Source organism: Esox lucius, chromosome 19, assembly GCF_011004845.1.
Source record: "Esox lucius isolate fEsoLuc1 chromosome 19, fEsoLuc1.pri, whole genome shotgun sequence".
Lineage (NCBI taxonomy): Eukaryota > Metazoa > Chordata > Actinopteri > Esociformes > Esocidae > Esox > Esox lucius.
Window position 1 is genome coordinate 29,872,047 of NC_047587.1, and position 15,548 is coordinate 29,887,594.

Below are 15,548 nucleotides of genomic sequence, written 5' to 3' on the forward strand. Positions count from 1 at the left end.
TGAGTCCATGTTTCTCCTTTTGTATGATCCTTAACCCACGGTATGGTTTGGGAAGACCTCAAGTATTCTTCACCACACTGATGCTGTATTTCGGCATTTGTACCTTTAGATGAATATTGTCCATCAATAGTATTTATAGTCCATCAGTCACGGGTATATTCAGTAGGACATAACATAGGGAATAACATATAACTATAGTTTACTCCAGGATTTCTTTCATCAAATTTGAGAGATACATATTTGTATTATTCTAATCATATTTTCTGATATACTCTGACATCTGAATCCTGCTGAACATTCACCCGGGAATAAAATCACAGTAAATATATTTCTGTGTAGATTGTTGCGTTCCAGTTTACTTCATTCTGCAAACTGATTGGTCCAACAGTGTGTTTGTGTGCTTGCTTGTAAATGTTATCGGTTTCAGCCTCCATGATATTGCACATAAAGCTCTCACCCTCAGCAGTCCTCTTTCTAACGGTCCTGTACTGGTTCAGTTTGTTTTGGGCTGTGGATTACATGTTGTCTATGTGACCACTTTTGGTTTGTTTCTCTGTTGAAGGTATACAAATAAAATAGTTGTGAATAATTAGGGGGGTAAATGCTCTTGTGTTGGGTCTGTGAGGTTCACTAAAGCACACAGTGCTGTTACTGGTAATTGTTGACTGAGCTGCATGTCTGTGTTATCTACCTACTGGATGATGTCTGTGTCTTTTTCATGTGTTGTTCAAAATGCAAGTCTGAATGAGTTTAACTGCGTGTCACTGTAAATAATTGACTGGATTGTAGCCTGTATTGGCTTGAATTAACATTCACTTTAGTTTAAGCATTCATAAGCTGTTTCTTGTCAAGTCTTGAAGAGCCAATTGCAGTTATTTTCCAATACAAAAGACTTTAGCCAGTTACAATACTAACAATTGAGAAGTTACACAAACTGAGCCTTTGGTGTTGAAACACTGTTTTGCATTTGACTATCCATGTTGTAACTAACTATATTCACAACATATTTGAAAGTAGAGAAAGTTACAATACAAGAATAACAGTGATGTTAAATTGTCCTTTTTCAAAGGACAGGTTTGGTTTCCGTTAATCTATAGACCCCTTGTACGATTGGTGGTAAACACAATGACATTATTGCCAACACATTGTGCAATACCCAGCGTACCTCTTAAAGACATGCACTGATCTGTTATCATTGGAGCTGCAGAAAGTTATCAACCTTACCTGATCAGAAAGGTTCTGTGGAACTATAACACTATTATTATCCATTATTGTAAGGGAATGGCTTGTGAATACAGTTCTTGGGTGTTTTTTTTATTTTATTTTTCTGAGTTAGTTTTGTGTCTGCATTGTAAACCAAAAGCCATAATTTGTTCATTGTTTTTATATTTTTATCTCAAAATATTGTCTGTCATGACAAATTGAATTTACTTGGGATACAATTTTTGTTTTTTATTTTAGTTTTGTGACTGTGGAAAATTAAACAAATAAAATCAATCTATCAGTGTACTGACAGTGCTGTCTATTGTGTTCTGCTTGGGCTTTGATTGACACTCAGTGGTCATTTCTGAGCCTGGTGGGCTTAGGTTTCTCCGGTGATATGAACGGTATAAAACCACATGTCATTCATTGCTCATTAATTTTGGGGTTGGAAACATGCTCTCTACGCCTGGTCGAGATGTTTTTGAGTGAGACAAAGAACACATTCAGGGCATCCCGTCATTGTGAAAATGCGAAAGGAATGTGAAATGTTCATCTGTTTTGAGTTGGGGGGGGCACTGGGGGGATGGGGGGGATACATCTCGACACGGCACTGCAGAGAGGGGTGTTGAGGTTGTGGGTGGTGATGTTTGCTCTACTAGAGGTGTGAAACAGCTCCATCGAGAACAACAACAGGACACCAGGCTCAAAAGCAGAAGGAAAAAATGGGAGCAGTGGATATTTATAGGTAGAGTAGGACAGAATGCTGTCAGCGATTAAACAATATGATGTGGTTTGCAATTTTCGCACGTATTTGAAACCATTATAGAGGTCATAATAAAGGTCAACAGCAATACAAACATGAATCTGGAGAAAATCCATCACAGGTCTTTTTTCTAAAAGCCCAAAGTGGATTTTAAAAAGAGATTCACTGCTTTGGATAACTGTGGATTTAGTGAATGTTGAGAGTGGGCTCCTGGGAAGGTTTGTGCCGTGTCAGGCATGCTGAGGGTTCCGTGGGCAGGGGATTGGACAGGACAGGTGCCATCTATGTCTCCAGCTGTCATTCAGAGGTGCCAAAGGCCACCACAGGCCCACTGGTCCCACTCATCACCACCAGGGTGAACCCAGGGTCAGCCAGGCCTAGGGCAGCTGAAGGTTGATGCCAACCTTTGCATTATATGAAGTATACAATAATGAAATGTACATTATATTCAGTCACTGCAACTTAAAAGCAATTTTAGACCTCAATCCTTTAATTTAGATGGACGAGACTTGATGTTAGATTTGTGTTGGAGATAAATGTTTTTCTCAGAAACAATTCCAGCAACATCACTTTGTCGACAGAGAGCAGCGTGTTAGTCCCAAGGTAAACAATAACGACAGTGAATTACAACTTATACCTTGTGTAGATACAGTGGATATAAAAAGTCTACACACCACTGTTAAAATGCCAGGTTTTTGTGATGTAAAAGAATGAGACAAAGATAAATCATGTCAGAACTTTATTTACCTTTAATGTGACCTATAATGTGAACAATTCAATTGAAAAAGAAACTGAAATCTTTGAGGAGGGAAAATAAAAACTCACAATAACCTGGTTGCATAAGTGTGCACATCCTTAAACTAATACTTTGTTGAAGCACCTTTTGATTTTACCTTTTGGCACATCTTGACGTGGCAATATTTGCCCACTCTCCAAATCTGTCAGATTGCGAGGACATCTCCTGTGCAAAGCCCTCTTCAGATCACCCCACAGATGTTCAATTGGATTCAGGTCTGGGCTCTGGCTGGGCCATTCCAAAACATTAATCATCTTCTGGTGAAGCCATGCTTTTGTGGATTTGGATGTGTGCTTTGGGTCATTGTCATGCTGAAAGGCGAACTTCCTCTTCATCTTCAGCTTTCTAATGGACGCCTGAAGGTTTTGTGCCAAAATTGCCTGGTATTTGAAAATGTTCAAATTCCCTCCAGCTGAAGAAAAACTGCCCCAAAGCATGATGCTGCCACCACCATGCTTCACTGTGGGTATGGTGTTCTTTGGGTGATTTGCAGTGTTGTTTTTGTGCCAAACATACCTTTTGGAATTATGGCCATACATTTCAACCTTGGTTTTATCAGACCATAACACATTTTCCCACATGCTTTTGGGGGACATTTCATCTCCTTTGCTTTTGCAAACTTCAGCCAGGCTTGGATGTTTTTCTTTGTAAGAAAAGGCTTCCGTCTTGCCACCCTACCCCATAGCCCATTAATTTGAAGAATACGGGAGATTGTTGTCACAATTATTGGCACACAGCCAGTACTTGCCAGAAATTCCTGCAGTTCCTTTAATGTTGCTGTAGGCCTCTTGGAAGCCTCCCTGACCAGTTTTTTCTAGTCTTTTTCTAGTAGAGTCTAGTGTGCTGGGGGGTAGAGTCTAGTGTGTGTTGGGGGGTAGAGTCTAGTGTGTGAGGGGGGTAGAGTCTAGTGTGTGGGGGGGTAGAGTCTAGTGTGTGTTGGGGGGTAGAGTCTAGTGTGTGGGGGGATAGAGTCTAGTGTGTGGGGGGGTAGAGTCTAGTGTGTGTTGGGGGGTAGAGTCTAGTGTGTGAGGGGGGTGGAGTCGAGTGTGTGAGGGGGGTAGAGTCTAGAGTCTAGAGTCTAGAGCTGGGTCTTGTTTGGGGTGGCTGGGTCTAGTGTGTGTGTGTGTGGGGGGGGGGGGGTAGAGCCTAGTGTGTGTGAGGGGGGTAGAGTCTAGTGTGTGGGAGGGGTTAGAGTCTAGTGTGTGAGTGGGGAAGAGTCTAGTGTGTGGGGGGGTAGAGTCTAGTGTGTGTTGGGGGGTAGAGTCTAGTGTGTGAGGGGGGTAGAGTCTAGTGTGTGGGGGGGTAGAGTCTAGTGTGTGTTGGGGGGTAGAGTCTAGTGTGTGAGGGGGGTAGAGTCTAGTGTGTGGGGGGGTAGAGTCTAGTGTGTGGGGGGGTAGAGTCTAGTGTGTGTTGGGGGGTAGAGTCTAGTGTGTGAGGGGGGTGGAGTCGAGTGTGTGAGGGGGGTAGAGTCTAGAGTCTAGAGCTGGGTCTTGTTTGGGGTGGCTGGGTCTAGTGTGTGTGTGTGTGGGGGGGGGGGGGGGGTAGAGCCTAGTGTGTGTGAGGGGGGTAGAGTCTAGTGTGTAGGAGGGGTTAGAGTCTAGTGTGTGAGTGGGGAAGAGTCTAGAGTGTTAGGTGGGTAGAATCTATTGTGTGGGGGGGGGGTGGAGACTAGTTTGTGGGGGGGTATAGTCTAGTGTGTGAGGGGGGTAGAGTCTAGTGTGTGGGGGGGTAGAGTCTAGTGTGTGGGGGGGTAGAGTCTAGTGTGTGTTGGGGGGTAGAGTCTAGTGTGTGAGGGGGGTAGAGTCTAGAGTCTAGAGCTTGGTCTTGTTTGGGGTGGCTGGGTCTAGTGTGTGTGTGTGTGGGGGGGGGGGGGTAGAGCCTAGTGTGTGTGAGGGGGGTAGAGTCTAGTGTGTGGGAGGGGTTAGAGTCTAGTGTGTGAGTGGGGAAGAGTCTAGAGTGTTAGGTGGGTAGAATCTATTGTGTGGGGGGGGGGTGGAGACTAGTTTGTGGGGGGGTATAGTCTAGTGTGTGGGGGGGGGGTAGAATCTATTGTGTGAGGTGGGTGGAGTATTGTGTGTGGGGGGTTAGAGTCTAGTGTGTGAGGGGGGTAGAGTCTAGTGTGTGTGGGGGGGTAGAGTCTAGTGTGTGAGGGGGGGTAGAGTCTAGTGTGTGAGGGGGGGTAGAGTCTATTGTGTGAGGGGGGGTAGTGTCTAGTGTGTGAGGGGGGTAGAGTCTAGTGTGTGTGGGGGGGTAGAGTCTATTGTGTGAGGGGGGGTAGTGTCTAGTGTGTGTGGGGGGGGGGTAGAGTCTAGTGTGTGAGGGGGGGTAGAGTCTAGTGTGTGAGGGGGGGTAGGGTCTATTGTGTGGGGGGGGGGGTAGAGTCTATTGTGTGAGGGGGGGTAGAGTCTAGTGTGTGAGGGGGGGGGGGATAGAGTCTAGTGTGTGAGGGGGGGTAGAGTCTAGTGTGTGAGGGGGGGTAGGGTCTATTGTGTGGGGGGGGGTAGAGTCTAGTGTGTGAGGGGGGGTAGAGTCTAGTGTGTGAGGGGGGGTAGGGTCTATTGTGTGGGGGGGGGGGGGGTAGAGTCTATTGTGTGAGGGGGGGTAGAGTCTAGTGTGTGAGGGGGGGGATAGAGTCTAGTCCAGAAAAGCTGAAAAATGTCCTGTTCTTATTGTTACTGATATTGTTATTTGATAAATGTTTGTACTTAATATAGTTTGACTAAAATACCGCAGGGAAAGTAATGTTAAAGGTTTCACAAATACTGTAATAGAGCTACACTAATACCGCGTTGCCCAAAATAGGTGTTAGAAGAACAACATGCTTGGTACATAGAACCGTGGTAGCTATAGTATTCACTCTAGTTAGAAATCGGACCAATGATGATTCAGCTGTGAAAAGCCTTTTGAGTATTTGATAGAGATATAGTTTCATAGTTACATGGAGGTTTTTTGTCACAAAGAAATGCAAAGTTGCAAAGCATAGATGTGTAGGTCTATTTTTGGAGGGACACTGAAGGATCTTGGAGGTACACTGAGTGATCTTGACCTGAACATCAAAGGTCAAGATTGGTCATCTACAGTGGGGAGAACAAGTATTTAATACACTGCCGATTTAGCAGGTTTTCCCACTTACAAAGCATGTAGAAGTCTGTAATTTTTATCATAGGTCCTCTTCAGCTGTGAGTGATGGAATCTTAAACAAAAATCCAGAAAATCACATTATGATTATTAAGTAATTAATTTGCATTTTATTGTATGACATAAGTATTTGATACATCAGAAAAGCAGAACTTAATATTTGGTACAGAAACCTTTGATTGCAATTACAGAGATCATACGTTTCCTGTAGTTTTTGACCAGGTTTGCACACACTGCAGCAGGGATTTTGGCCCACTCCTCCATACAGACCTTCTCCAGATCCTTCAGGTTTCGGGGCTGTCGCTGGGCAATACGGACTGTCAGCTCCCTCCAAAGATTTTATATTGGGTTCAGGTCTGGAGACTGGCTAGGCCACTCCAGGACCTTGAGATGCTTCTTACGGAGCCACTCCTTATTTGCCCTGGCTGTGTGTTTCAGGTTGTTATCATGCTGGAAGACCCAGCCACGACCCATCTTCAATGCTCTTACTGAGGGAAGGAGGTTGTTGGCCAAGATCTCACGATACATGGCCCCATCCATCCTCCCCTCAATACGGTGCAGTCGTCCTGTCCCCTTTGCAGAAAAGCATCCCCAAAGAATTATGTTTCCACCTCCATGCTTCACGGTTGGGATGGTGTTCTTTGGGTTGTACTCATCCTTCTTCTTCCTCCAAACACGGCGAGTGGAGTTTAGACCAAAAAGCTCTATTTTTGTCTCATCAGACCACATGACCTTCTCCCATTCCTCCTCTGGATCATCCAAACTTCAGACGGGCCAGGATATGAGCTGGCTTGAGCAGGGGGTCCTTGCGTGCGCTGCAGGATTTTAATCCATGACGGCGTAGTGTGTAACTAATGTTTTTCTTTGAGACTGTGGTCCCAGCTCTCTTCAGGTCATTGACCAGGTCCTGCTGTGTAGTTCTGGGCTGATGCCTCACCTTCCCCATGATCATTGATGCCCCACAAAGTGAGATCTTGCATGGAGCCCCAGACCGAGGGAGATTGACCGTCATCTTAAACTTCCATTTTCTAATAATTGCGCTAACAGTTGTTGCCTTCTCACCAAGCTGCTTGCCTATTGTCCTGTAGCCTATCCCAGCCTTGAGCAGGTCTGCAATTCTATCCCTGATGTCCTTACACAGCTCTCTGTTCTTGGCCATTGTGGAGAGGTTTGAGTGTGTGGACAGGTGTCTTTTATACAGGTAACTAGTTCAAACAGGTGCAGTTAATACATGTAATGAGTGGAGAACAGGAGGGCTTCTTAAAGAAAAACTAACATGTCTGTGAGAGCCGGAATTCTTACTGGTTCAAATACTTATGTCATGCAATAAAATGCAAATTAATTATAAAAAAATCATACAATGTGATTTTCTGGATTTTTGTAGTGTAGTGATTTTTTAAGTGTACCTTAAGTGTAATTTTAAGTGTAAAATTACAGACCTCTATATGCTTTGTAAGTAGGAAAACCTGCAAAATCGGCAGTGTATCAAATACTTGTTCTCCCCACTGTAAGTCCCAATCCTGCGCTGTTTCACATGAAGATGTTCACGAGTTGACACGAGCAGGCTTCAGCATAAACACAAACGTGTCACATGAACCCCCATGGACCTCCTCCATGTCTCAGGGCATCAGATGGACAACTCCTTTGGAGAACCAGTGGTGGTTCTATAACTTTCCACAGAAAATCACACACTTTTCTTCTCTGAAGTTTTAAAATACAACTCCCTGTACACAGAAAGATAACGGGGTCTTCAGGATACGTTGATATAAAACTACAGCAGCCTGATATGACAACATGTCAGGTCAACGGGTCACAGTGTGCACTGCCCCGGTGGTCGCTGGTCCAGAGAAGAGTGAGGGGATACTCTCTCACAGCCGAGGTGTCATCAGGCAACTGTAATGAGCTCAGCTAAAGACACAGCCACTGTTCTCTACGTGGTGTGAACCAGTAATGGAAAGTCACACCACACGTGTGACCAGGACTGAAGAGATAACCAAACATAGTGAATGCCTTTCATAGTGGGCCCGAACTTAGAAACCAGACTGTACTGCCACCAGGCATTGCCTGATACCCTCACCATGAGCTTTTTGAACTGTTATTGACTTGTTGACATTATATTCTTTAGCAGTCACTATGCTTCACCACTTGTTGTGGAATCAATGTCAAATCAGTAGTACCATGACCTCTCGGCAAAAATCTGCCAACTGATTGACAACTGTCATTACATTTTGTGTTTAATGTAGTCAGTTCAATAATGGATTGATTTTCCAATAAACATCTTTCAATCAGCCTCAGAAAAATTATATTCAGACTAAATTGTTTCTATCTCATGAAAAATGTAGGCAGTCAATGGATTTCACTATAAAGCATAGTTTTATCATCTTCATATAAATATGTCTTTGACTTTACTTATTGTCAGCTTGATTGTGGAAGCCACAATGGGAAAATAATTATCAGATTTTTTTTTACTGTTTTAGTCAGGGGGACAAATTTGACAAGTCTCTCTCTGAGCAACAGTAGTTGTATTTTTTTCCCAGCAGAGGACTGCCTGGTGCTGCCTCTCTCTGCTCCATCCAGCAGGGCTGAGCTCTGGGAATCCATGTTGATGGCCTGAGAGGGCCTGCAGAGGTGTCACTTCACACCTCAGGCTACTGCATAAAACCAGGGCTCTCTTCCTGACCAGCCCACACGCCAAGCTTTTCAGTTCAGTCCTTCCACTCTATGCACACAGGAGACAGCATGGACATTTCATCTCCTCTATTTAACAGCTACGGCATCGGTGAACAGTACCACTGGAGTTATCCCAGTTCAGACTCTGAGTTCTATAACGTCTCCTCCCCGGAGACCTGCATCCTCTCCCCGTCCACCTGCAGGGACTTCTCCCCGTCCTCTCTGCCTCAGGGGACTGGTTCAGGACCCCACAGAGCCTTGCACTCCGGTGGAGCTAAGGCGTCCTCTTCCCTGTCCTCCAGTGACGAAGGAGGACTATCTGGAGAGAGGACTAGGAAGAGCCGCTCCAAGAACCCCAGCAAGCAGAGGCAGAGTGCCAGCGAGAAGGAGAAGCTGAGGATGAGAGACCTGACCAAAGCCCTCCATCACCTCAGGACCTACCTGCCTCCCTCTGTGGCTCCGGCCGGACAGACTCTGACCAAGATCGAGACCCTGCGCCTCACCATCGGCTACATCTCCCATCTTTCGGCCCAGCTGGGGCTCGGTGGAGAGTCTGTGTTTCGGAGGAACGGGCTGAACCTGAACTCCTCCGGACACCAAGTGTCACCGCAGCAAGAATCCGCGGGGCAGTGCCAGTTTAACGCCTCCTTCTCAGGGTACTGCTGGGGAGAGGAGGCTCAGCTAGGGAGACATTCAAATGAGCAACAGACTACCCACACGGTTCCGTCCACGTACCCACTCCTCAAGACAACCAGGGCGGATACGCAGCCAAGGGAAACGGACGCGTGTGCATACGACGACGCCTTCAACTCAAGTATGGATTCTCTGTCGGAGTCGCCAGGCTACATAGAGACAACACAGTCTCATCAGGTGTGTTTCCTATTTTGTCTTTCGTAGTCTTATTACTTTAGGATTTCTAAAGCCTGAATGATAAATGCTATCACCACGAAACAAACTGTCAAATGAAGTTCAAGACAGCCCCATTGGTACCTATCTCTTTCTACACTGTAAAAGCTCATGAACTGTAAAGTGAGCAACATTGATATGTTGAGACCGGCCCAACTTAAGTTGACTCTTTGACTCTTTAAGTTGACATTTTTTATACTAAGTTTACTTATGTAATTACAAACTTGGAAGATTTGCATATGTTAACATAGGTTTAAATGGAAGCCACAGCAAGACAGAGGTTTCTGTTCAGTATTCTCATGCCTCTTGGCCATTCAAGCTATACTAAATTAGAATTCTATTAATAAACATTATGAATATAATTCACATAAAGCTGAAGCTGTATCTCTGTTTAAGTTGGACCTAAAGCTGTATCTCTGTTTAAGTTGGACACAAATCAAATTTTATTTAACATGGCTTTGCTATCCCAACTGCTAAGTCATAAACTTGCTTATTGTAAACAAGCTGGCAAGCATGCCATTCTTCTGTAAATGTTTCTAGTTTGTATTTATGTGTTTTTCTACTGTAGCTTTACATGAACAATTAACTCCACATGTCATAGAATGACTGATTTACATACTTAGTGTGTATGTACTGTAGATGACCAAATAATTGAAAATTGGTGAATGCACTGATTGTATTTATTTTCAATGATTATTCATTATAATTTTTACGTTTTTTTACATATTCATTTAAGATAATTCAAATATCTGTATGAACTATTCAACTATTTATTTTTCTATCTTTCAGGTTTACAGCAAAAACCAAGATGTCCATTACCAAGAATTCTGGATGTAACAGAACTCCTTCGCTATAAAATGTCCATTGTCCATGCAATGAAAGTTCACCTCGATCTACAGAGTATTTAAATGTGAATATAACTGTTTATTTAACTTAAATTATATATTTTATACACACTCATTGTAAATACAAAACGTATTCTAATATTTATAATAAAATATTAAAATATATTTTAAAAACTAACAATTATGTTCATATTGTTATTATTTGTTTCAATGCAGTAACAAGTTTGTAAGCAAAATTGCATTCTCCTTTCTTTTTTACACTGAATTAGTAAGAAAAGCTGTTCAAACAGTAGTGGAATATTCTTCATTTTTTTCTTACTATACAATTTGACATTGTCGGTGTAGATCAGCCAACACTGTAAGACCTTTAGAGAAGCAAATCACAATGGGTTTATGAAAAATATATATTTTTGCATGATAGTTGACGGCGGCCTGCAAACATTACAACATCAACATTTCCAGCAACATTTCCCTCTGCTGGTGAAAAACATAATTTTCAAACCCGCTGTAAAGTTACACAAACACAATGAAACATAAATATGAAACAAAAGGCCTAAACAAATTGGTTTCTATCTTAAACATAAAATATAGTTATTATGAATAAATACATTTTTTGTTGTTGATTATAACCACACAAACATGCAAGGCTGGTTTGGGGCGGTAAGGTAGCCTAGTGGTTAGAGCATCTGGCCAGTCCCTGAAAAGTTCTGTCACTGAATATGCCAGTTTACCTTAATTGCTCCAAATTGGTCATTGCTGAAAATAGGAATGTGATCTCAGTTATACTTAATTGGTAAAATAAGGGGAAACAAATAAATATACCAGCCTCCATAGCCCTTTCTGAAATTAGCATTCTAATGACCCCTCTGATCCCAGTCCTGATAAAAAGCTTAGCAGTCCCATGTCAAGAAGAAGGGTCCTGGTGGGCTACTAAACAACACATCTGGACCATAAAAGCACCTGAATGGAAAGGGATCCTGAACTCATCCAGAACATTTCATTTGGACTCAAACTATGTTTCCTAGTAACTTGTTTACAGAGCTGTCACTGAAAACTAAATTCTGCAGCTAAGGTTTGGGTGAATGTGGCACCCCAATTACGGGTTAGTCTGCCATCATGTGGCGGAGACTGGGACTGTTGCAGTTCAGTATCAGTTGTGTATAAGATACAGTATGTACTATATGAGCTATGTAACACATATCTATCATTTATATAGAGGCTATGTATCTGTTAGGTATCAGCCATCACAACAAGCAAACAATGCGCTTGACTATGTTGCTGCAACATTTCAACTGTTGCTGATTTCCAGTGTCTTCTCTGAATGAGGGTTCAGACCCAAAACATTTATGCCGCAATACACATCTGTTCATTTAAGTCTATTTAGCAGAGTTCTGTCCTATTTGTTGTTCTTTTTCTTCAGCTGTGTATAAGCAATGTTAATGCAATCAATAAGATATGTATCAGATATACAGAATGTAAATGAAAACAGTATTTTAATCTGATTGGGTAGTACTTTTGGTCAATAATTTGACTGTATTTGATAAATGACTGATTATAAGGGGTGGGCTTGAAAATATCTTTATAGTGAAACATCTATATGCTGGTTTCTTAACACCCACACATACTGAGCATTTCAACGGCCAATAAGTCTTAGGGAAATTCATCATTAAAATGTTTTTGAATAATGCCTTTGAGTCCAATTATTTAGATATAAAGTGATTATTTAGAAATTGAACTAAAGGCCAAAGTCCAATCTTTAGCATTAACCTCTTAACCTTATGTTTTTGGTGTCAGATTATCCCGGATTCTAGCACCAATCAGGACTTTTTATTTTCTTCAACATTTTGGAAGAGGCTTAATATTTAAGATCAAATCTGCCTATGTCACATGATACCCACTAATGCCCTATTTAACAGCTATGTATCAAGCCCCAGAGAGAAAAACAAATCCAGATCATTACGGATCCTCTGGTAAACAGAGACACTGTGTTGGCACCTCTCAGTCTAGAGAGAAGGAATGAACCCCGGCTTTGACCTACCTTATCTTAACTATCCCCTAATGTGATAGAGGATGAGCTAGGATATGCATGTCACCGGGGAGGTGAGGTGTTGGGTATCTGGGGATTTTTCTTTAAGAAGTGCCTGTTTCATCAGCTTAGCAAGGGCACTTGATGTGGTAATGGAAAGCCCAAAACACTGTCTAAAAAGAAAACATTTCAACGTCAGATGTTTACTGATATAAAACATTTACTAAGGAGGTTGGACGGGAGGAAATAGTTCACATTGATTTGCTAACCAACCTTGGATGCTAAACACTGAAAGATTGTTTAATTGTTATCCCTTATTATGGTTAAAGGTGCCATTGCAAATCCCCTTCAGAGTGGTAAAAAGTAAAATGTACACAGCTGATTAATGATTACATTTGGAATCATTTAAAAAACGTTTTTATAAATTAGACGATGTACATAAAGGTACTAATGAACGAAGGCATGGCTATAGATTGTGTCATGATGTGTTGATAACCTACTGTATTAGTATTAATACTGTATAGTAGTACACCCATCATATTAGATCTTTAATACATTCCGATGGGTTTGATTCACATGTTAAGCTAAGGTTAAAAGTATGTTTCATTCCATCCATTCCCCTTTCTTACCCCCAAATGTCACTCTACTGCAGAGTGCAGACGTTATATTTCATTGTAGAAATGACTTAGCATTTGTTGTGTTGTGAGACACTTTGTTTGTGTGTGTGTTCTGACCATGTCCTGGTTCTCATCATAACAGCTCTAACCCTATGAGGAAAGGGGTTAAATGTGACACTCTTTTCTGTGGGAACATTCACCTATGACCAGTTCCACCACAGCAATCCACAGGGCCAAGGCTGGGAAAGGTAGAGGTGACACATAGCACCTCAGACACTGAAGAAACTGCTGAGACCACTAATACACAATGTTATTTCTGGTCACAGGGATTATAAACATGGACAGAGTGCAGGACATGGTTTACAATAAAATCTTTAATAAATATTTAGTAAATCTTATTCAATACAATCATAAAAGCCAATTTTCAGATTATACTAAGAATTCCTCGAAACTGGTTTCAGTTGAATGTGTGAAATCACAATGAGTTATCCCAGGCAATTATTCCACCACAAGTGGCTCTTTTAACATCCTATGACTAATTCAATTGCTGCATAGAAGTTCACTCCCTTGATCTGGACAGAGCCAATCACTTCAGAATAACGACTCCCCAGAACTGCTATGTTGTATTAAATATACTAACCCAGGAGGGAGAGATGAACTTGCAGTATGGATGATGAAAAACAAGCTAAACATTTCTGACCTCTGCTCCCCAAGACTGTAGGAGTTGTCTGCTTATTCAAACGGAGGAGAGGTGTGAACCCTTGTCACATTACAGCTGGCACACTTTTACCACTGATGTCTGCTCAGAGCCTGTGACTGTTGGTCTTTGAGAATGTTGAGATTCCAGTGAGAGCAGAGTATTGAGGCACATGGAAATCAAATAGGACGGTATTCAAATATTTCCCAATTACTTGCGTCATTTGGATTCGGCAAAACAATGTTGTCAAATTAATACCCATATTGAAAAGTTGCCAAATGTATTTTTTTGTACTAAAGCAATCCTAACCGATGCTGTCTGACATTTTAAATACAACAATTTATCCCTCCCATAAATTCATGAATTTGACACTAAATTAACTATAATCTGAGTGCCACCTCACAGCTGGCTATAGGAGGGTGTGTTTCCCAGGGACCCCCTGCCTCTGGTGTGATCTTTCCTTGGGAACTTTGAAGTTTCAATGCATCCTGAGGTGACCACTAAAGGTGCCACATCACACCTCTGCAACCAGGATAAATGCAGGAGCATCCCTGAAGTCCTCAAATAGTCTTCACAATCTCTCCAAGGAAAGAACTGTGGATCTCAACTTGCTCGGAAAGAAAAACTGCAGTCATGGATGCCATTGCTTTCTCTGAACTCTTGCGTCTTCCTGCTGGGGACCTGCTGGACTGTAGTGCCTTCCTGGAGACCAGCTGTCCCAGCTCAGACCCTGGTTATTACAGTGCCTGTAGTAGCCTGTCGCCTGCCTCCTCCATTGACTCTGGCTGCCTCTCTCCCCCTTGTCTCCAGTGGGGAGCAGGGCTGGAAAAACAAGCTCCCAACCCTTCAGGCAGCATCATCCAACCTACCAAAAGACCCAGAACAGAGGAACTCCCAGCCCAAGAGAAGCCTAGACACTCTCGGTCTAAGTTCCCTGGGAAGAAAAGGGAGACTGCCAGCGAGAGGGAGAAGCTGAGGATGAGAGACCTGACCAAAGCCCTCAATCACCTCAGGACCTACCTGCCTCCGTCTGTGGCTCCGGCCGGACAGACTCTGACCAAGATCGAGACTCTGCGCCTCACCATCGGCTACATCTCCCATCTCTCAGCCCAGCTGGGGCTCTGTGGAGAGGAACCATGCCCGAAAAGAGAACCGGAGACAACACCACATCAGGACTGCCAGTATATGCTCCAGTGCCCTCAGGGAAGCTCCAAGTCTGGACAGTGGTGTCAGGAGAGATTGCTTGGAAACATCCAGAGTCACAATCAACTCAGTTCGCTAGCTGTCACATGTACCAAGAACATAGAGCCACAGATGGAGACAGATTTCCTGACATCAGCAGTCTCCTATCCAGACATGTCCTTTCATCAGGTATGACTGCCTCATTAAACTGTAACCTTTTCATTTACATTATTCAGCGGCACACACCTTTTTAACAGTGTTGGAAAACAGTTGTATATAAGCACATATCTTCTGTACTATTTTGTGTAGTTCTTGAATTTGAACTAAAACTTTTATGAATTTCCTCTTTTACAGATACAGGCTCAGTTGTTCCAGTGACATCAGGACATTAGATCTTGCCTATTTTCAATTATGAGTGAAGATTTGAAGACATCTTAAGAAGACATGTCTTAAATCACCAACATTATGGACAAAATTTGTCCTTAAATATCTATTTATGAACTGTGACCCATTGTTGATTGTTTCAATAGCTATTTATAAGATTATATTTTTCTAAATCTAATTTATGTGGTTATATTTTTTAATAAAAAATATGAAAATATGATTGCTTCGTGTTTTTTGTTCTCCAATGCAATCATAAAAAAAAAATGTTATAGTTAATTTGAAATGAATGTACTATAATATCTACTGTTATGTGGAAGCTGA

The 15,548-nt window shown here is 42.4% G+C and overlaps 2 protein-coding genes across 2 annotated transcripts; both read left to right on the forward strand.

The window, feature by feature from the left end:
* The first annotated feature begins 8,639 nt into the window (after positions 1-8,639).
* mespbb (mesoderm posterior bb) lies at positions 8,640-9,467 on the forward strand. Its single transcript, XM_020056720.1, has one exon. The coding sequence runs from the start codon at positions 8,640-8,642 to the stop codon at positions 9,465-9,467; it is 828 nt and encodes a 275-aa protein (XP_019912279.1).
* A 4,827-nt stretch (positions 9,468-14,294) lies between these two features.
* On the forward strand, positions 14,295-15,221 carry mespab (mesoderm posterior ab). Its single transcript, XM_010904793.2, has 2 exons — positions 14,295-15,032; positions 15,198-15,221. The coding sequence occupies exons 1-2, from the start codon at positions 14,295-14,297 to the stop codon at positions 15,219-15,221; spliced, it is 762 nt and encodes a 253-aa protein (XP_010903095.1).
* The last annotated feature ends 327 nt before the right edge of the window (positions 15,222-15,548 follow it).